The 22,626-nt window shown below is 42.0% G+C and overlaps 1 protein-coding gene across 2 annotated transcripts; it reads right to left on the minus strand.

The window, feature by feature from the left end:
• Positions 1–405: 405 nt before the first annotated feature.
• LOC118939474 (baculoviral IAP repeat-containing protein 5.1-A-like) lies at positions 406–1,448 on the minus strand. 2 transcript variants are annotated; one of them, XR_005036393.1, is made up of 2 exons: positions 1,274–1,448; positions 406–1,049 (listed from the first exon to the last, which is right to left on the minus strand). XR_005036393.1 is itself a non-coding variant. In XM_036945855.1 (2 exons), the coding sequence occupies exons 1-2, from the start codon at positions 1,375–1,377 to the stop codon at positions 835–837; spliced, it is 309 nt and encodes a 102-aa protein (XP_036801750.1). In that variant the 5' UTR covers positions 1,378–1,448; the 3' UTR covers positions 406–834. The 2 variants fall into 2 exon arrangements, 1 of the variants encoding a protein (XP_036801750.1); XM_036945855.1 differs by having other exon boundaries at positions 406–1,039.
• Positions 1,449–22,626: the final 21,178 nt, after the last annotated feature.

Raw genomic sequence — 22,626 nt, forward strand, 5'->3', positions numbered from 1 at the left:
TTTCTACTGACTGGTCTGTGGACCAATCACACCAGATGTTTTCACAGATCTTTTTTCAGAGCTGATCTGATTGGTCAAAAGACCAATTAGTGAACTGAAAGATCAGAATTGGGCTGCCTTTGTAAATGCAACCAGAGTAGCAGTGCTGATCTAGGATCAGGTCCACCATGTCCATACAATCTTATTAATTATGATGTAAAATCAGCACACCTACTCGAAGTTGCTTTGTAAATATGGGTTGGAGAACTTGGTATATATCTGTGATCTAATATTGGAAAACAGGGCTACTCCAGTGTGAAGGCACCACCTTGTGGTAAGAGGCAATACTGCATAACATTTGAGAAAATACTCCAATACTTCATTAAAAGGTATAAAATAGAAAAACTTTATTAATTCACACCAAAATATTTACAGATAAGAAGAAAAAAAACACACTCCTTAATGTCAACTACGTTATAGGTGCCTCATCTCCATAAATGGCAATCTTCAGATACAAAGTCTTCCTCTGCAACAGTAGAAATGGCATGTGATTGACACGGGTAAACTACACAGTAACACACAGCTTAGGCCTCCATAAGTTAACTGAAATTGGCTCCAACCCTACAGCAAGTATCAAATAGCTTTGTGAACTTAAAGAAAATATGTAAAAGCACAACTTTCAGTCAAGGCATGAGTGTACACACAGCAGGAAAACACAGGGGCATTGTGCAACTCATGTCTATCAAGTATTTGCCTTGAATGAGAAGATGCAGGCGTATATGATGTGTATGACATGGGCATTGTGCAACGTGTGTGACGCTGCAATGTCTATGACGTTTATTCTTTACGGTGTGTCTAAGACAATTTTTCCCATTTGGGGACAATACAGTTTCTTATATAGGAAACTGTAAAAAAATATATAGGGTAGGGTTGGTGACTTGCAATGTAGATGTGCAGTCTCTCCTGCTCCAGGTGATAGAACTCAGCCACAGACAGCTCCCCAACGTCTTTCCTTAGGGCCAGGAAGCCACAGTTAGGAGAGCGTTTGATATGCTCGGACCTAATGACACCTGAGAACGAAGACAGAGACATGTAGGTCATTAAAGACTCAACTATTATCACAGCGACAACTCTACTGCACATTTCAAAAGGTGTAGAGTTTCAACTGAACAACAATGGTATTGAATCCAATGTGAATGGCGAGGAGGATTTGATGGCGACTCGTACAGTTAGGGCACACAGCAGTAATAACTCCGGGCTCTGGTTCTAGCGGAAGTGTAAGGACCATACTTACCATGGGTTGTCCTCAGGCTCCCAGCACTCCAGCTCTCTGAGACAGAAGAAGCAGCAGGCCACATCAGGCTCGTTCTCACTTGGGCCGTGGCCAAACCCTGCCATCTGCGAATAGACTCACTGTCAAGCCACAAAATAGATCTTACCATAGGCCTGTGGGTTGGTGCCCATCAGCTGTGGTATCAGTAACGGATAGTAGGCAGAAACTAGAGCCCAGAGTTTTTCCTGGTCCGGGAAAACTCCTGGCCCTGGAGCCTGTATGAACAAAGACATAATCCATAGACCTTTGGTACATTAGGAGAGGAGCTGGAGCTTAAAAGCCCTAAAAAGGCTGAGGGCCTCTGAGTCCATAAAAGAACTTAGCTTTATATTTTTCATGTATTTTCCATTAAATGTTTGCTCAGCCCGCATGCTCACACGCTCAATATATCTAATATATACAATAACTATGTATTCATACTATCACTCTCCCATTGCATGGAATGTCCACCTCCCTCATGTCTGCTAAAATGTTTTTTTCTGGTTCTTCAGTGATTGACGGAACAGACAAAGTTAATTCTTTACAAGTAAAGACCAAAAAACATCCAACCTGTTACATGGAATGTCCATGGGCTCCATGATGAAAAAAATAAGCATATGGCTCTTGAACACTTAAAAAGATTGTCAGCTGATGTGGTTTTCCTCCAAGTTACACTCATTTAAAGGAGAAAGCTGTGTTGGAGAGGCCTATGCTGCCACCTACCTTAGCAACAGCAGAGGTGTTCTGATAAATCCCAGCACACCGACCAAGAAGGCCGTTTTCTAATGCTGAATTGTACCTTACATGGTGAAAAATACACATTGATTTCATTGTATATCCCACCAGGGGCAAATCTTTTTTCTTTTTTTTTTTAGATAGAATTCAAGCTATATTAGATCAAACTATTATTTTAGCAGGCAACCTAAACAATACATTTGATGAGATTGACAGACGTACCAATAAAAAAGACAAATTCAAAAGGCCGAAAAACGTAATCTCTACAAATAATTTACAGGACACCTGGAGACAACTACAAGAATTGACTACATTAGAAAATACACATAGTGACAGAATTTGTAGAATGAACAGAGTGCATCTTCAAGACCCGAAATGTATTAAATACATACATGAAATAATTAAAACCTTTGCCATTACAAATGTAGACATAGAGAGAGAAAAGCCCAACCCCAATTTAACTTGGGAAACTTTTAAGGCCGTGCATTAAGGGAATGATAATCTGATACTGAGCAAAAGTTAAATCTAAGTTAGAAATTCAAATTAAAATAAATCACTATGCAAGATAATACAATTTCTGAACTCAAGCAGGAATATGACCTTTTACTTTTGAAGAGAGCCAACAAATACAGGTCAAACTCAAATAAAACCGATTACTTAACAATTAATATACCTGGTGAACATCTCGCAGCCCTCGCCAAACAAACACACGCCAAACCAGTTCTAATTTTAAAGGACAAAGATACAAATGCATTAATTAGAAACGTGATTAATGACAATTTTAAAATCTTCCATGAAAATGATCAACAGACAAAAAAGAATCACTAAAAACAGAGATCACCCCAAAATAAATATTAGATGCTGTTAAAACAGTATTTACACAAATGACCACACACACGTCACTCAATTCACTGCTTCCTAGTTCCATGTATCAAACAGTTATTTCAGTTATATTAAAACAAGGAAAATATTAATAAATTGTGACAATAAAATAATAACAAAGCTCATAAGCAATATAATGGCAAAAGTCTTACCAGACTTGATATATCAAACAGGCTTTATTAAAAATAGACACTCAAACAAATACAAGAACATGTTTAATTTTAAAAACAAAATATAGATTCATCAATAATGGCTGTTGATGCCGAAAAGGCCTTTGACCGGCTGAATGGCATTTTCTATTCAACATTTAATAATACATTTAATAAAAATATTATATAAATGTCCTAAAGACATAATATACACAAATACATTATCTGATGAAATTGCTTTAGAAAGGGGGGAAAGACAGGGATGTCCCCTCTCCCCTTTTGTCTCGACTTCCTCCGAAGTTGGTGCCTCTTCCTTGTTCGGCCGGCGTTCGGCGGTCGTTGTCACCGGCTTTCTAGCTGCCACCGATCCACGTTTCTTTTTCCATTTGTTATGTCTTGATTATACACACCTGGTCCCCAATACGTTATTATTATTTCCCTATTTAACCCTCTGGTTCCCATGATGTTTTGTGCGTGATTGTTTCTTGTTTCGTGTTAGTCTTCTGTGTTATGGTGTGTTTTCCCTGCGTGGCATTTATGGCTGTTTATTTTTCAGAGTAAAGTACGTTATTTCACTCAGTTCTGTGTCCTGCGCCTGACTCCGTCCACACCTCTGCACACTGACACTTGACACCTTTCCTGTTTGCACTGGCAATTGAACCTCTTGCAGAAACGATTAGACAGGACCCAAACGTAACACGTATCAGTATTGGTAAAACATAATATGAACAAAAACTTCTTTGCAGAAGAATATACCTGACCATTATTGAAAACTCAATGCCCCCTTGCTAAAAATATTTTCAGTATACTATAAAAAATCTGAGGATATAACATTTACATGGATTTTGTTTTTAATAATGGCAATAGGAAAAGGAAAAAGAATAACTCGTCATCTAAAGCTATCCTTTAAGTGCACAACAAAAAATATAAAATACTTTGAATGCTTAAAAGGCTAGGGGTCCCGCTAGCGGGACAACCTCCGGTGAACCTGGAGGGTGCGCAAGTCAAATAAATAATCATAACAATTATGGATATTAAACATTTAGGTACATACAAGTGTCTTATATCGGTTAAAAGCTTAAATTCTTGTTCTAACTGCACTGTCTGATTTACAGTAGGCTTTACAGCGAAAGCATGCTATGTGATTGTTTGAGGACACCGCCCCACATCAAAATATTTTCCCAGCAGCCGGCCGCGACCGGGAGGTCCGTGGGGCTACGCACAATTGGCCTAGCGTAGTCCGGGTTAGGGAGGGTTTGGCTGGTAGGGATATCCTTGTCTCATCGCACACCAGCGACTCCTGTGGCGGGCCGGGCGCAGTACGCACTAACCAAGGTTGCCAGGTGCACAGTGTTTCCTCCGACACATTGGTGCGTCTGGGTTGGATGCACGCTGTGTTAAGAAGCAGTGCGGCTTGGTTGGGTTGTGTTTCGGAGGACGCATGGCTTTCGAACTTCGTCTCTCTCTCTCTTTTTCTCCACTGGCACAGGTTTCATAAATTCACAAATAGCAATTAAATATTCATTAACTTTTTGAAAATGTTCCTCTGATTTTTCATCCAAAGGGTCCCAGCTACAATATGTAGTGTTGTTTTGTTAGATAAAATCATTCTTTGTATCCCAAAAAGTCTGTTTAGTTGGCGCCATCGATTTGAGTAATCCACTCTTAATCTACTCGTTCAACATGCAGAGAAAGGAATCCAAAAAGCTACCTCTAAACTTTGTTAAAACAAGTCAAAATACATTTCTATTACATTATCAGATATTCTAAAATGTAATTAAACTATAATATTTCATATGGAAAGTAGTATGTTCTATAGGAAAGCAATATTAGCAGGTGCGCGTCCTCTTCGTTGCGCGCGCATACACTGATTTCCAAGTCTCAGTTCCTGTACTAAAACAAACAATTCTTCCTCGTTTCGGGAGAAACAAGCCAGAAACCTTGCACAAAGACTACTGACACCCAGTGGAAGCCATAGGAATTGCTGGGAGCTAGATTACATTTTTTTCCTATACGTTCCATTGAAAGAGCATGGGCTTTCAAAAAAAGAATTCCGGTTGTTTTTTTTACTTTGGATTTTCTCCTACCATATCTATTGTGTTATAATCTCCTTCACTGTTTTAACATTTCTGCAAACATAAGAGTGTTTTCTTTCCAATGTTACCAATTATATGCATATCCTGGCTTCAGGGCCTGAGCAACAGGCAGTTTACTTTGGGCACATCAGTCAGGTGGAAATGGAGAAAAATAGACCCTAGCCTGAAGAAATTTTAGCTTGGGTCAAACATTTTGGGTAGACGTTCACAAGCTTCCCACAATAAATTGGGAGAATTTTGGCCCATTCTTCCGGACAGAACTGGTGTAACTGAGTCAAATTTGTAGGCCTCCTTGCTCGCACACGCTTCTTTAGTTCTGCCCACACATTTTCTATAGGATTGACGTCAGGGCTTTGTGATGGACACTCCAATACCTTGACTTTGTTATCCTTAAGCCATTTTGCCACTACTTTGGATGAATGCTTGTCCATTTGGAAGACCCATTTGTGACCAAGCATTAACTTCTTGACTGATGTCTTGAGATGTTGCTTCGATATATCCACATAATTTTCCATCCTCATGATTTCATCTATTTTGTAAAGTGCACCAGTTCCCCACAACATGATGCTGCCACCCCCGTGCTTCACGGTTGGGATGGTGTTCTTCGGCTTGCAAGCCTCCCCCTTTTTCCTCCAAACATAACGAGGGTCATTATGGCCAAATAGTTATATTTTTGTTTCATCGGACCAGAGGACATTACCCCAAAAGTACAATCTTTGTCCCAATGTGCAGCTGCAAACCGTAGTCTGGCTTTTTTTAATGGCAGTTTTGGAGAAGTGACTTTCAGGTTATGTTGATATAGGACTCGTTTTACTGTGGATATTGATACTTTGTACCTGTTTCCTCCAGCATCTTCACAAGGTCCTTTGCTGTTGTTCTGGGATTGATTTGCACTTTTCGCACCAAGGTACGTTCATCTCTAGAAGACAGAACGCGTCTGCTTCCTGAGCGGTATGACGGCTGCGTGGTCCCATGGGGTTAATACTTGCGTACTATTGTTTGTACAGATGAACGTGGTACTTTCAGGCGTTTGGAAATTGCTCCCAAGGATGGACCAGACTTGTGGAGTCCTACCATTTTTTCCTGAGGTCTTGGCTGATTTATTTTGATTTTCCCATGATGTCCAGCAAAGAGGCACTGAGTTTGAAGGTAGGCCTTGAAATACATCCACAGGCACACCTCCAATTGGCTCAAATGATGTCGATTAGCCTATCAGAGGCTTCTAAAGCCATGACACAATTTCTGGAATTTTCCAAGCTGTTTAAAGGCACAGTCAACTTAGTGTATGTAAACTTCTGACCCACTGGAATTGTGAAACAGTGAATTATAAGCGAAATAATCTGTCTGTAAACAATTGTTGGAAAAATTACTTGTGTCATCCACAAAGTAGATGTCCTAACCGACTTGCAAAAACTATAGTTTCACAAGAAATTTGTGAAAAACTAGTTTTAATGACTCCAACCTAAGTAAACCTCCAACTTGAACTGTACTTCCATGACAAAATTATAAAGCAATTTTGGACTTACCAATGTAGATATTTTCAAATACATGCAACTTAAAAGTTTCATAACACAAAATGTCCCTTCAAATCTTCTGGATATCAGAGCAATCTTCAGGGAATCCTATATAAGTCAGAAGATGATATATGATAGGTAAGATATACAAAACCTTGCAGAGAGCCTATCCTAATGACAATCTCTTAGAAACAAATATAAACTGTTGTGGAACCAAGACTGATTGGCACAAGATGGAGAGAATGTTGGAATATAAATAACGAAATTACAGTTAACGAACGTTTCAGCTTAATCCAGTATAAATTAGTGTACAGAAGACGACGACATTGCTGATGTTTTGAATGGCTTCTTTGCTGAGGCATGGACAAGCACCACACCTCTTGCCATCTTCCCCCTGCCCATACCTACAAGGCAGGTTGAGCTGTGCAGCATTGGCCAGATAAAGCAAGCTCTGACCAGACTCAGCCCACGTAGAACGTGTGGGCCTGATGGCATTCCAGCCTGGCCACTAAAATAGCATTCAGAAGATATAGCCCCTGTCATCAAACACCTTGTTAACAATCTTTTGCTGCACGGAAGATTGTCAATGTGTGTCCCATACCTAAAGTGTCAAACCCACATACAATGAGTGACTGGAGGCCCGTCTCTATAACTTCATGTCTCGGAAAAATCGAGTAGAGCTTCATCATGATAAAAACGAATGCTGACAGTTCTGTCTGAGTGCATGAGTCAGTATGACTACCTCCCAAAGTCCAGCACTACTACCGTCCTTGTGAAAGCCACACACTCCTGGCTGACAGCTGCAGACTCCAGAGAACCAACAATGGCGAGGGTGTTGCTGATGTCCAAAGTGTTTGATCAAGTAGATGACTCAAAGCTACACCACCGGAAGAAGGCAGAGGGTGATGGCCCTTTGTCAGAGGTCACCTCTGGTATGCCACACGGGGGCATGGTCTCACCATATGTTTCTCCTTCACATGTCCACCCGAAAAGTTGTCTTCAGGGACACTCTGGACACTGGGTATGAAGACGATGTCGGGATGTCCTTAGCCAGCATCCTGGTGGACACTTCCATGGGCTTGGAGGCAAAGAAGCTGGAAGAGTGGGCCACATCAGCAGTCAGTAAGGAAGGCTTCAAAACGCCTGCACATTTTGATTATTCTTGCCAGAAATGGTCTACCCACTGAAGATCTGGTCAGAGTGTAAAGAATGGCCAAAAGAATGGCAGGAATGGCCAAAAGGTTGACTTGCTGGCTGACAGAGGAGGAGAAAGTTCTCAGGCCTTGTCTGGAATACGGTGGTGCTGTTAGTTGGATGCAACAAAAAGCAGCAGGCCCAACTAGACAGGATGCAGAGGAGGGCCTTGAGGATCATCTCCAGAGGTGGAGCAGTCCAACCACAGCTCCCGTCACTGCAGAGCAGGCGAGAGCAGGCTGCAGTGCACCTGGTGAAGGACATGCACACTCTTAACCACCCACTGAATGACCTGCTCCCGCAGGCTCCTGGGAAACAGCCACAAATCGTGCTATATAACTGCCCATACGAACCACCTGAGAAATTGTACATTTTACATCACATTTTAACATTTCAATTTTCATCATGAAAAATGTACTGTAATGTTTCAAGAGTTCTGTATTCTATTTATGTCACGTATTATGTGTTATGTATTTTAAATCAGTGTTAATGCAATTCTTAGTAATGTAAATTCTGCATTTCTTCAGTTTTATCTGTGAGCAAGAGTGGGCGGAGTTAGAAAGTTGTCTGTCAGAAGTATCATAATGTACATTTACTTTTAACCCTTCTGTCCGCATATTTCCTGGAATATGGGTTGGATGATACTTTTCTTGTCAATCATCTTGAAAAAAACGAATATTTAACTAGAAATAAACTAATCCTCCATCGTTAACACAATGAAAAGGCCAAATGCTTTGTTATCTAAGTGAGTGGGCGATGGAGAGAAACCAAATGGTGTAGTTTGAGGCCATGTTGGCGGAGAGTGATACGGGTGCTGGAGATGGGGTTGGGAGCAGGTAGGTCTGGGCTGGGTGATGTCGTTGATGTTTGTGTGCGTTTGTTTGTATGCTGTTGTTGGTATGTGTATGTTTTGAATTGTGAAAAATAAAAATAAATAAAAAAAGATTGGGAACCAAAGTGAGTTTTCTTTGGCTGTTTGAGGGTTAACTGTAGGTAACGTAACAGGAAATGTGCACAAGATAAAATTAACCAATAAACTACCTCTACCTGGTGTGGTCAGGGTTAAGTGTGCGTAGGTAATATTGCAACTGGTACAGTATGTGATCTGGCTGTAAGAGGGTTATGACTAACGTCCAGACCATTACTGTGTGTTGTCTGTCTGTTTGAGGGTTAAGTAACATGGTAACATAGCAGGGGCCACAGTATGTTGTGTGGCTGTATGAACCTACAATATGTGGTGTGTTGGTACTTCCAGAGAGCCATCACCACACCGTTTATCACCAGAAGCAGAGGGAGGGGTAGGTCAAAGGAGGGTCGAAGAAACCTCACCAGACACCCGACAAAACGAAACTAAATCTAGCACCTGCTTAGCAGTAAATCATAACATACTGTCACAGTGGACACATATTCATACACAGACCAGCTGGGAAGGGTCTGGCTCAAATGCAATAGTAGTGTTTATGAAATAGTGTTAACTTGTAACGAATTCAATAAACGTCTAATATAAAATATTATAATGTCCAACTCCTATGGAGGACGAGTACACGCCCATGTCTATTATAGCAAATATAGGGTCATCATTGGGTGTGTCCTAATAATATCTCATTTCTGAAGCGTGCACTTGTTCACTACTTTCCACAAATGTAAAAACATTGGATTGGTGGAGGGATGGGCTTGGCATGGGCTAGATTTCTTATACCGGTAATTTCCTTTTAAATCAGTAAAGGGAAGTGAACAAGTGCACACTTTAGGAGGAAGAAGAGATTATTCCGTTCCCTTTCAGTCAGTCAACTTCTGTACAACATACTATAATTATACTGTGGGGAGTCGCACACTTGCGACTTCAGTTGAAGGATCTACAATTATGCCTGACAAGGCAAATTAAATCCGTTCCTCACCCTGCCTTCCACATTCCCTCGGATTCATTCCGCTTTTCTCCTCGCTAAAACAAACAACTGAACAACTAGACTGTCTTACATTGCACCAACTAAACCGTCCCATAGTGGACATGGTGTCCTGAATGTTGTACTTGTTCTCATACGTTTTCTAATCACAAACAATTTAGTTATTCTTCAATTTGCTGGTGCAATGAATGAGATGGCTAAGAAAATGACACGAGACGGATTGGGTGGTCGGAGCAAATGTCTTGTCTGCCTGGGCGTGGGGTATGTGGTGGCTGCCTGGGCGTGGTGTATGTGGTGGCTGCCTGGGCGTGGGGTATGTGGTGGCTGCCTGGGCGTGGGGTATGTGGTGGCTGCCTGGACGTGGGGTATGTGGTGGCTACCTGGACGTGGGGTATGTGGTGGCTACCTGGGCGTGGGGTATGTGGTGGCTGCCTGGACGTGGGGTATGTGGTGGCTACCTGGACGTGGGGTATGTGGTGGCTACCTGGGCGTGGGGTATGTGGTGGCTACCTGGGCGTGGGGTATGTGGTGGCTACCTGGACGTGGTGTATGTGGTGGCTACCTGGGCGTGGGGTATGTGGTGGCTGTTTGGACGTGTGGTATGTGGTGGCTACCTGGACGTGGTGTATGTGGTGGCTACCTGGGCGTGGGGTATGTGGTGGCTGTTTGGACGTGTGGTATGTGGTGGCTGCCTGGGCATGAGGTATGTGGTGGCTGCCTGGGCGTGGGGTATTTGGTGGCTGCCTGGGCGTGGGGTATGTGGTGGCTGCCTGGGCGTGGGGTATGTGGTGGCTGCCTGGGCGTGGGGTATGTGGTGGCTACCTGGGGTGGGGTATGTGGTGGCTACCTGGGCGTGGGGTATGTGGTGGCTGCCTGGGCGTGGGGTATGTGATGGCTACCTGGACGTGGTGTATGTGGTGGCTATCTGGGCGTGGGGTATGTGGTGGCTACCTGGACGTGGGGTATGTGGTGGCTACCTGGGCGTGGGGTATGTGGTGGCTGTTTGGACGTGGGGTATGTGGTGGCTACCTGGACGTGGGGTATGTGGTGTCTGCCTTGGTGTGGGGTATGCGGTGGCTGCCTGGGCGTGAGGTATGTGGTGGCTCCTGTGCGTTCTGTCACCGGTTACACGGAAGTGAGTGACCAGTGCACCCGCAGCAAAAAAATAACTGTGACGACAGTGTCCCAACGTTTGGTAAACGGGGTACTACGTCAGCCATTGCCAGAGCCCCCTGTGCCCGTCAAGGGTCCAGGCTCCATTGCTGATTCCTGCCTGTAGCTCACTAGTCCCTATAAGATATCTAGTGATACTGGTTATGGGCTCTATAGGCAATTAGTTGTGGTAGCAGAGTCAAGGGAATGAGCAGGGTTGGACATGACCATGTCATTAGTCAACATGCAGTTTGTATGAGCCCCCAAATGAGCTGTCTGTCTCCAGCTCAATACTTTTAATTCCTGGGAATTAGATTCAATTATGCACCTGCCCCTGTCTGTTACAATGTATTGAGAGCTGTCTGTCCCATTCCCAGATAGGGTACAAGGCGCTTTGTCTTCAGTACCTATGACTGGTTGGTAGGATAATATTTCCCCCCTGGGTCTATTTTTAATGTGTGCGGTCCAGTGACTAAACTGTGTGAAGCTCGTTGTGACAACAATACCTCGAAGTGGCACGGCCACGGCCAATCGGGGTACGTCACTGATCGCCGGAGCCCGTGTACCCAGAGTGGGTCGGGCTTTAGGCAAACCTTGGCACCTAAACACAATTTTTTTCAACTGAGTTCCACTGTGTTCACGGGTGTTAAAAGTGGTGTCACCCGCGTGGCGGTGCGATTCCTGAAAGGTGTACTTGGTCTCAGACCTGTCTCTAAACCTATTGCGCACACATGGGACTTGGCACTGGTTTCGGAGGCATTGTGTGTGGCCCCTTTTGAGCCTCTGGAAAGGTAGATCTGAAGATCCTATCCAACAAAACCTCCTTGCTCATGGCTTTGGCCTTGGCTAAAGGTGTTGGGGACCTCCATGCGTTATCTGTACACCCTTCTTGTCCATTTGCGGCCTTCGCCCCGAAAGTCATTGCTGTGTCTTACAAGTTCTTAACTTTTAGCTATTTCCGTTTTCTCCTCCTTCACTTCTGAAGCGCAACAGAGGTTAAATGCCCTATGTCTGGTGTGAGCTTTACACACGTACATTGAACGGACCTGAACATTCGGTTATGTGACCAATTTTTTGTCTGTTTTGCTAATCCACTTCACAACAGGGTGCTCTCTAAGCAATGTCTCTCCCACTGGATTGTGGAGGCTATCTCCCTGGCATATAGCAAGAAGGGGCAAGGGTTACCTATCAGTGAATGTTCCCACTCCACCAGGGGTGTGGCAGCAGCATCGGCCGTTGTAGGGATAGGCGTCCCACTAGCGGGACACCAGTCGACAACATCCGGTTAAAATTGGAGGGCTCGCAAAAATAAATAATCGTAATATTAAACACTCATGAACATACAAGTATCTCATATAATTTAAAAGCTTTACATTCTTGTTAATCTAACTGCATTGTCCGATTTACAATAGGCTTTACAGCGAAAGCATACCATGCGATTGTCTGAGGACGGCATCCCACATATAATTTTTCAACCAGCACAGGCTTCACAAAATCACAAATAGCGATGAAATAAATCACTTACTTTTGAAGATCTTCCTCTGTTTGCAATCCCAAGTGTCCCAGCTACAACATGAATGGTCGTTTTGTCAGATAAAATCCCTCTTTATATCTCAAAAAGTCAGTTTAGTTGGTGCTATTGATTTCAGTAATCCACTTGTTCAACATGCAGACAAAGGAGTCCAAAAAGCTACCGCTAAACTTCATCCAAACAAGTCAAACATTTCTATTTAATCTTCAGGTACCCTAAAATGTAAATAAACTATAGTATTTCATACGGAAAGTAGTATGTTCAATAGGAAAGTAAAATTGGTAAGCGCGCACCCTCTTCCTCGCGGGCCGAAAGACTGATATTGTTCTGGTGCTCTCTTCCCTAAATCTCCAAATTCTTGCTTGTTTTTCAAGAAAGAAGCCTGAAACGTTGAATAAGGACTGTTGACATCTAGTGGAAGCCATAGGAATTGCAATCTGGGAGCCCGAATTACATAGGACCCATAGCTTTCCATTGTAAGAGCCTGGGACTGCAAAAATAAAAAAAAGTCTGGTTGGTTTTTCTTTGGAGTTTCGCCTGCCATATCAATTCTGTTATAGTCTCAGACATTATTTTAACAGCTTTAGAAACTTAAAAGTGTTTTCTATCCAATACTACCAATTACCCTAATATCCTTGCTTCTGGGCCTGAGTAACAGGCAGTTTATTTTGGGCATGTCAGTCAGGCGGAAATTCAGGAAACTAGACCCTATCCCAGAGAGGTTTTAAAGTGTTGACCATAGGAGATATTTGTGCTGCAGCAAGTTGGCCATCTCCACACACTTTTGTGAGGTTTTATCGCTGCTCCCAGCATAGCACACAGTGTGCTTATGGCTGGGACAGGGGAAAGTCCCTAGGCAGCACGCCCTGTCCTCATTACCCAGACTGATGCATCTGGCGGGGCAGGTCTGGGTGGTCGGCCATGGGCTGTTCCGTTGGGGTCTGCTTGGGGCATGATTATATTTCCCAATAGTATGTTGTTCTCTATGAGTACATCACGGCAATTCAATCCCAAGTGTGTTTAATCTTATTGTAATGTGTACACCGAGTGTACAAAACATTAAAGACAACTGGGGGGGGGGGGGGGGGTAACTGAATATTAGGAAGGTGTTCTTAATGTTTACTGCCCTATAGACACACACCAGGGTAAATTCTGAATTCAGTTTTCCGAATTGCACTTTAATTCCAATTATATTCTTGCATTTGAATTGGCCACACCCCACAGCAAGCATAATTTGAATTGGCCACACCCCACAACAAGCATCATTTGAATTTAATTTGAATGAAAGGAAGTCAAATTTCATTAAATGAAATTCAAATGGCTTATTTATTCTATACATCACCATAGACTTGTTTTTTGACATCGTGTGTCCATTTCCCAAGGTTGAAACATTTAATTTTTAAAATGTATTATCCTTCAACTATTTTACATAATTACAGTGGTCTGGAAATATTCTAAGATCATGTTTTTTTATTTGTATAATCATTCATAATAATTAAATAATGTATAATCGTTTAAAAATGAAATAATTTGTCATTTAAATATCAGAAAAAAATAACTTCCTAGAATGCATTAGATCAAATCATCAAACACTGCAGAATGGAAGGGAACGATCTAACATCATGACCACAACAAAAATGCTCTTTGACATCTTTGAGTTCTAATCAAACTAATATTTGAAATGGTATGTATATTCTTTGCATTAATAAGTGGCATATCCTTTAGATAAAATATTTGTCAAATGAATGATACTTTCATGTTTTCAGTTGAATTGAAATTAAATTCAAATTCTGCTTCATGTGAGGTGTGGCCATTTCAAATTCAATTCCAATTCATGGTTACATTTTTATTTTGAACAGAATTGATCCCAACCCTGAAACACACATAACCAGATGGCGTTGGATGGTTGGTGATGAACAGATTCAAATCCTATTCATGACTTCCACATGATCACAGTAGCAAAACCTGACTATTCAGAAACGACTATTTCAGTGTTAAAAATATACTTAAGTCAGAATCAACATTCAAAACAAGAGCTCAAGAGAAATGTCATAAAATATTGGTTGCCTCGGCCTCCTAGTCAATACACATAAAACGTAACGATATAGGGTTAGGGTTAGATGTCTGAGAAATGGCACTTAGCTTTAACTGTTTGTGGTGTGAACTTTACAAACCTGTTTATTACTGAGAGGTAGGGGACAGTCGTCGCCCTGTACCCCTACAGTAACCCTATCCCCTTACCCTTGGCTCGTGAAATGTGCTTACTGCTTCAAATGGTTTCCCCCTCTGTCCTTCTGCTGTAGGGAGACGCCCCGAGTCCTTGGATAGAGGACTGGTGTGAATATGCACCACTTAAATCAGGATAATGTGCAATGCAGCTGATGGGGAGGTGTATGCCTCTGTGAATCACTGAGTAAGCAGTCACAGGAGGGTTATGGATGGCTATTTTGGAGGAGTGTATGATTGGACGTGAATGGTGACACATTTGTTCATGGCTGTGTGAATGTATAGTAGGATTGCTGATACTGTATGTACCACACAGTTCTTCTTGTTGTTTTTGTTGGGGTGCTTTATCAACCTTCAATAACATTGGTTTGGTATGGGATTGTATTTGATGCCAATTTCAGGCATTGAGCTTTCTGGTTTAGATGGTCCATATTAGCTGTCTGTCTGCCAGTGCCAACTTGTATGTGACAGGACTTTTCCTAATGTACAGTACAAGACACTGGTCCTTTTTTATTACAGAGCCTCAGAGCTTTATTCTCAGCTTTGTTCCCTGGCCATGGCCCTAGGCTGATTCCAGATCTGTTTGTGCTGTCTTGTCAACTTTAATGACTGTGACAAATGTAGTAGTTGACAAGACAGCACAAACAGATCTGGGATCAGGCTATCCTAGTCCTTTCCTAATGGCTGCCCCTTCTGGGTGACTTGTCGGTCACTCCGTCGACCCCCAGATTACTCATAGACTCCAGTAACATACTGTACGACAGCTCTTCTGCTTTCGATAGACTGACATGTAGACATTTAAACCCGTGCCCGTACGGTTCCTCTCTTTTCTTTATTGACACTTGACTCTCCTCCCTCCCTCCCAGCCTTCCACCCCCTCTCACCCGCCCTCTCTATCTCTTCTCTCTCTCCTTCTCTCTCTCTTCTCTCTCTCCCTCTCTCGACACAGTTGTCCTCACATATTAAGGCTCTGGTGGGATTAGCTGCTGGAATCTCCTGCATTTGTTTTGTTTTCTCACCGGGGCGAAAGCGAGAAGGAGGGAGGGAGAGAGAGCAAAACGGTGGGAGGGAGGGAGGGAAAGAAGGTGGGTGTGAAAGACAAGATGTGTTTGTGGTCTCTTTTCCACATGTCCCACATTGCTAACGTCCGTAGCGTGAGGTATGCGCTTGCATACGTTTCTGCTCTGACTCTCGGAATTGGCCAGAATCTTTGAAATGTCTGGATCTTTTTTTCTTCTCGCATCCTCTTTTTGTCATGCTGGCCTTCCACTGACCAGCGATGTATTATGTCTTAAACCCCTGAAAAGTTTCAAGCCAGGAGGGATTTCACACAGGAAATAGTTCCGGTGGAGGTGCTGTGCGGTTGGACTGGGACTGAACTGAGGGTTGGTGTTGCTAACCAAGAACAGAGGGGAGGACTCAGAGAAAGAGAAAAAGAGTGAGGAAGAGAGAGAAAGAGAGAGAGAGAGAGCTGGCAATGTGGCCTTCAGGTAAGGCTTTTTTTTTTGCTTTATCTGTCTGGCTCTAGCTGTGGCGCGACAATAGCCTCCTGAATTGTTATGGTGGTCTTGAGTAGTTGTTGCCGGGTGGAACACTGCACAGAAGAGATATCTTTAGAGCAAAATGGTCCGCGTCTTTGTAGTCTGGATACAATAAGTTGTAAATATAACCCCTTATTTAGAACCTAAATACAGTGCAGTGTAATAGTAGGATTATGTGAAGCCGTCTGAACTTTAATGTCAGTTCTATATGACAATGGTGTCATATTAGATGGCTGTTTTGTGTTGACTTCCTAATTTCATTGGAAGAAGTTCCTTGATCATTCCAAACACCTATTGAACCAGTGGGTAATCTTCAGAGATGTTTTCATGGACCAAATATCAGACGTACATGGTGTTTCCTTTCAGAGTCTGGATCTGTCAACCTAATATACACATATGCCGTTCATGGATAGCTGACAACAGTAGCGACAGCTACACCTGTTAACCACTCCACCTCTGCCTTATGTAACACCAGAGATTTAGACTGGGCTGATTTTAGTGTGTGTGTATGCGTGTGTATGCATGTGTGTTCTGTCGACTTATTCCACATTTTGTTTTGTTACAGCCTGATTTCAAATTTGTATCAAATACCCCCCATCTACACACAATACCCCATTATGACAAAGTGAAGACGTGTTTAGAAAATGTTATATAATTTTTCTTTCTTTTTAGATTGAATTTTAATGCAGCAAAATGTTAAGTGTGCATGGGTGTGTAGACTTTCACTAGTGACTGTATCTAAAAACATGTAGCCTGTGATGTCAACCATGTGACAGAGTTGGTGACAACATGTCACTGCAGAGCCCTGTCTCACCAATGACCCCGAGGAAGACCTCCTCCTGTTGGCCGCCTGGCCTTGCTCATCTGACCCCCAGAATGTCCCCACCAGGTTCTGAAATAGAATCCAAAGAGTTCTATAGCTCCACATGGCGAGGTGAAGTTTTCAACGGAAATCCTGGAAGCGGCGTACGGTAGCAATCTTTCCCCAATGAAAGCAGTTTGGCCAAGCATGAAATCAGGCCCTAAAGATACACATAGTTTAATTTCTTTGAAAATTATGACTGGATTATGGCTCCCGTCCAAATGTCGAGAATGATATACAGTACAAGTCAAACGTTTGGACACACCCACTCATTCAAGTTTTATTTTGTACTATTTTCTACATTGTAGAATAATAGTGAAGACATCAAAACTATGAAATAACACATGGAATCATGTATCAAGCAAAAAAGTGTTCAACAAATCAAAATATATTTTGATTTTAGATTCTTTAAAGTGGCCACCCTTTGCCTTGATGACAGCGTTGCACACTTTTGGCATTCTCTCAACCAGCTTCATGAGGTGGTCACCTGGAATGCATTTCAATTAATAGGTGTGCCTTGTTAAAAGTGGAATGTCTTTCCTTTTTAATGCATTTGAGCCAATTAGTTAGGGGTGGTATGCAGAAGATAACCCTACTTGCTAAAATACCAAGTCCATATTATGGCAAGAACAGCTCAAATAAGCAAAGAGAAATGACAGTCCATCATTACTTTAAGACAGGAAGTTTGTCAATAAGTTCGTCAATTCAAGAACTTTGAAAGTTTCTTCAAGTGCAGTTGCAAAAACCATCAAGCGCTATGATGAAACTGGCTCTCTGGTTTGCGCTTAGTGGGATTGTCATTTGTTTTTCAACAGGACAATGACTCAACACACCTCCAGGCTGTGTAAGGGCTACTTGACAAAGAAGGAGAGTGATGGAGTGCTGCATCATATGACCTGGCCTTCACAATCATCCGACCTCAACCCAATTGAGATGGTTTGGGATGAGTTGGACCGCAGAGTGAAAAGCAGCCAACAAGTGCTCAGCAGATGTCGGAACTCCTTCAAGACTGTTGGGAAAACATTCCTCATGAAGCTGGTTGAGAGAATGCCAAGAGTGTGCAAAGCTGTCATCAAGGCAAAGAATGGCTACTTTGAAGAATCTCAAATATAACATTTGTTTGGATTTGTTTAACATTTTTTTGGTTACTACATGATTCCATGTGTTATGTGTTATTTCATCGTTTTGATGTCTTCACTATTATTCTACATTGTGGAAAATAGTAAAAATGAAGAAAAACCCTTGAATGAGTGGGTGTGTACAAACTTTTGACTGGTACTGAATGTTCATGCGATAGTCACCAGTCAACTCCATTACACTCAAAAGTTACTTCAAATTCAACCAGTGAATGCCAGCGATGGCTAGCTATGCTAACTATTCTACCATTCTGTCTTATAGCACACTGCACATGAAAATGTATATTTTAAGTGGTATGCAGTAGGTTCATTACGATATCACCAAAGTATGTTGTATCGGACATTTCAAACAACATTCCCAGCTTAAGAAAATGCAGTCATGGTTGTTTAGTTTGAGAATGAACAAGATTTAACAAGGCAACCTTGGGGCTAATTTAAATGGGCGCCAACGGCAGATTAGAAGGATTTTCACATCCACACACCAGTACGACCCACGTGACCGCAGTGAAACGTCACTCCTTGAGGAACTATGGAACTACTTAAAAAGATATTCCAGAAAATTACATTTATTTTAAAATGTACACAACATGTCACAATGGCAATTTAGAAGCAATTGTTTCTTCCTCTGAGGTATGTGTGTTTTTGTTTCAGGCATCTGGCAGTATTCAGACATACTGTTAAGGCTATCTTGGGTTGGGTAGTTCATGTAGGAATATGGTGGTTGAGGCTAGATGGGACCTGTGTGTGTGTGTGTGTGTGTGTGTGTGTGTGTGTGTGTGTGTGTGTGTGTGTGTGTGTGTGTGTGTGTGTGTGTGAGTGTGTGTGTGTGTGTGTGTGTGTGTGTGTGTGCGGGTGCGTGTGCGTGTGTGTGTGCGTTTTCGTGCATGCGTGAGAGAGAGTGAGATGAGGCAGAGAGAGAGAGAAACATTCTGTCTTCAAGGTGTAGTGTGAAAACAACAGGGATGTGTGAGAGAATAACGGTCAACTTCAACATTCTCAGCCTCTACGGACCAGGGTGTATCCACTGACATCATAGTTCTCACACACACACACACACACACACACACACACACACACACACACACACACACACACACACACACACACACACACACACACACACACACACACTCGCATCTAGAACACCACCTCAGCTGTTGTTAATAATTGATTCATTAATACCATTCAAAGAAGTATGTTTTCTATTTTAGTGGTTGCTATGTTCGTACATAGGGCTGGCCCCACACAATACCCCACAATGACAAAGCGAAAACAGGTTTTTGAAAATGTATAAAAAAAATTAAGACAGAAATACCTTATTTACATAAGTATTCAGACCCTTTGCTATAAGACTCGAAATTGAGCTCAGGTGCATCCTGTTTTCATTGATCATCCCTTGAGATGTTTCTACAACTTGATTGGAGTCCACACCTGTGATACATTCAATTGATTGGACATGATTTGGAAAGGCACACACCTGTCTATACAAGGTTCCACAGTTGACAGTGGAAAAACTAAACCATGAGGTTGAAGGAATACATTTCAGAATAAGGCTGTAACGTAACAAAATGTGGAAATGTCAAGGGGTCTGAATACTTTCCAAATGCACTGTATTCCTACCTGATCAATAGTCTATATTTAGTGGTATCACCTCTCTGAAATCCAAACTGATATGCTTATCCTTTCAGACTCCCAGGTTCTGTCTGTTTCAATGGAAACTCAGAGGGCTACAAAGGTTCTTTCCATCACGCTAACACCCTCCATCCTAACCACCAATACAAAATAAATCATTGATGTAATCTCCGCTATGCAAACCTCTACAAACCAGGAAAAGGCATTGTGAAATGACTTATGTTGGCATATAGAGCAGTGGTTCTTTAACCTCTCCTTTTGGAGCCCCAGCTGTTCCATGTACTTGATCTATTCCAGAGCTAGCACACCTGATGCAACTTGTCAACTAATCATCAAGCCCTTGATTAGATGAATCAGGTGCGATAGTTCAGGGCTACAACAAAATTGTGACATGTTTCAGGGTCTCCAAGAAGAGGTTTAAGAAGCACTGGTATAGAGAATCTGATTGTCCAATAGCTGTAGCTGGGTTTCTCAGTCCGGTTTTTTGTACAGTACAGCAAGATAATTTTAGTAAACGAAAACTAAAACTGAAACGAATTATTTAAAAAAACATTTAGTTAGCTAATATAAATAAATTATAACAAACCCATTTGAAAAACAAAAACTTCACAAACTATTATCTATGATTCCAAAACTAACTAAAATAAAATAAAAACCATCATGAATTGTGTTCAGTTTTATTTCTAAACTTTTTTGCAAAAATCAAATGGGATTTTATATGGGTTTTTCAAGTGTCTGAAGCTGGTTGGTAAATGTAGCCAGATTTTTTCTCTCTTGGGAATCGCTACAGAGAGGAAGCGCAGAAGCGAGAGGCTTGACTCCGACCCAAAATCTGTCCAAAGCAAGAAGCAGAGGAAGTGCATATTTTTGGTATGGAGGTCAATGAAAGCGTGTGGTCAAAATAAAAGTGAATTGCTCATTAGCTAGGTGAGGCTTATTTGATGGAATATAAGTTTAGTAATGTTTAGGTTGTTATGGATGTACTGATTTAAGTGGACCCACGTGGCATACAGGCAACTTTGAAAAAAACTGTTTTATATCAGAGTTGTGTCTGTTGTTCACACCCGTATCTGCCCTCTCATTCTCTACAATGTCCCCGCCTGATCCCCCTCCTCCCCGCCTGCCTTCCACCTTTGCGGACATTTATTCCCATTATTAGTAATTAGTCCAGTATCTTGTCAGTGTTGACGACTATTGACGTCTATCACTAGCTAACTTGAATCTTCTTACATATACTACCTAAAGTTAAAAAGCATTGGATTAGATACAAATTGTCAAAAATGAAAAGGAAAAAAAAAGCATTGGATTGGTGTAAACGTAGGCCAGAGAAAGTTTCCTTGCACCAATCTCGACACTATTCCTTTTAAATCCAAGTCACATTGAGATTGACTTGAAAATAATTTAAACATCAGCTAACCTGTGACCTGACCCATCATCACTTTATGTATTACTGCCCCCAGTGGCAAGAAGTGACATCACAAAAAACACAAACACTATACAACAGAAATAGCTCCTAGCCTCCCTCGCATGCTTTCTGTCATTAACAATAAAACTGAAATGAAATCATATAAAAAAAAAAACTAAAACTAAATTTAAAAAAGTAGCAAATCAGGTCTGAAAATGTATTGAAACTAAACGGGATTTCAAATCTAAATCGAAAAAACACCAAACTGTGACAACCTTACGCTACTGTGGTTCCTAGCTTGTGTGTACTAGCTAGTTGCACTAGCAACAGTGGTTAACACAACGCCCTGGACAAGAGCTAGTGTTGTGGCACCTAGGGGGTGAATATCTTAGAGGTCAAACTGTCTTTTGAGGTTTATTGAATCTACAGCATGACACATTATTTCACCAAGGGCGTATTCTGCCATTTTTTCAAAAGCCCCCTATTTACATCAACCAATGATTTGCGTGGAACCCTGTGCGTATTTATCGAAACTCTGAATCAGGAGGAGACTTTTCAGCCATTATGAACTAGTCATTATGAAATGTGACTCTCCACACTCAAACCTAGTTTTTTTTTCTTCTGCCTTGAGTGGTTCCTACAACATGGAGGAAAGTCCCAAACTCTGGTCTCGACATTTTCAGATAACACATTTTTTCCCTGTAGTATTTGCATCAGCTGGGGAGTTATTTTGGGGGGGGGGGGGAAATCCATTGAACTGTTTTGGGCTGATGAGAGCTTTCTCGGATTTAACGTCTGGTACAATGACTTACATTTGAGTCATTTAGCTGACTCACAGGAGCAATAGAGTTAAGTGCTTTTCTCAAGGGTAAATCAACAGATTTTTTACTTAGTCGGGTTTGGAGATTCAAACCAGTGGTTACTGGCCCAACGCTCTTAACCACTAGGCTACCTGCTTCCCTAACCTCCACCACCATCCTTAATAACTTCCGTTTTTCCCTTATTTACGCCTGTCCTCTCCTGTCCGGTCCTATGAGTGGGCATCAGAAGGAAGTTCTGGGAAAATGGATGTCTTAGTTTACATGTGATCCTTTTCAGTCCGGCCCCTGTCTAAACTGTGAGAGTGGTGTGATGTGGCACCTTCTCTGGTGCCTGGGCTACGTTCAGAAGGGCACAATGTTGTGCAATTTAAATGTAGAATACGGGATCATACCAGCTCTATTCATGGCATTTCTATCTGCATTGTTCCGCAACCTTTGCCTACTGAACATGCCTGTGTGTTCTGTTAAAAATAGCTGAAACTGTATTGACAGGGTCCTACAACTAGGGAGCAGTAGAGCCTCATCACAGTCAGGGGCTACTTTAGCTCGCAGTTG

This window comes from Oncorhynchus mykiss, chromosome 16 (assembly GCF_013265735.2).
Source record: "Oncorhynchus mykiss isolate Arlee chromosome 16, USDA_OmykA_1.1, whole genome shotgun sequence".
Classification (NCBI taxonomy): domain Eukaryota; kingdom Metazoa; phylum Chordata; class Actinopteri; order Salmoniformes; family Salmonidae; genus Oncorhynchus; species Oncorhynchus mykiss.

What these genes read in the sequence shown, in the direction of transcription:
- LOC118939474 (XM_036945855.1), bottom strand. Translation starts at nt 1,377, where the DNA reads ATGGCAGGGTTTGGCCACGGCCCAAGTGAGAACGAGCCTGATGTGGCC. An exon ending in GAGCCTGAGGACAACCCATG is followed by an intron (nt 1,040 to 1,273) that starts GTAAGTATGGTC and finishes AGGTGTCATTAG; the next exon opens with GTCCGAGCATATCAAACGCT.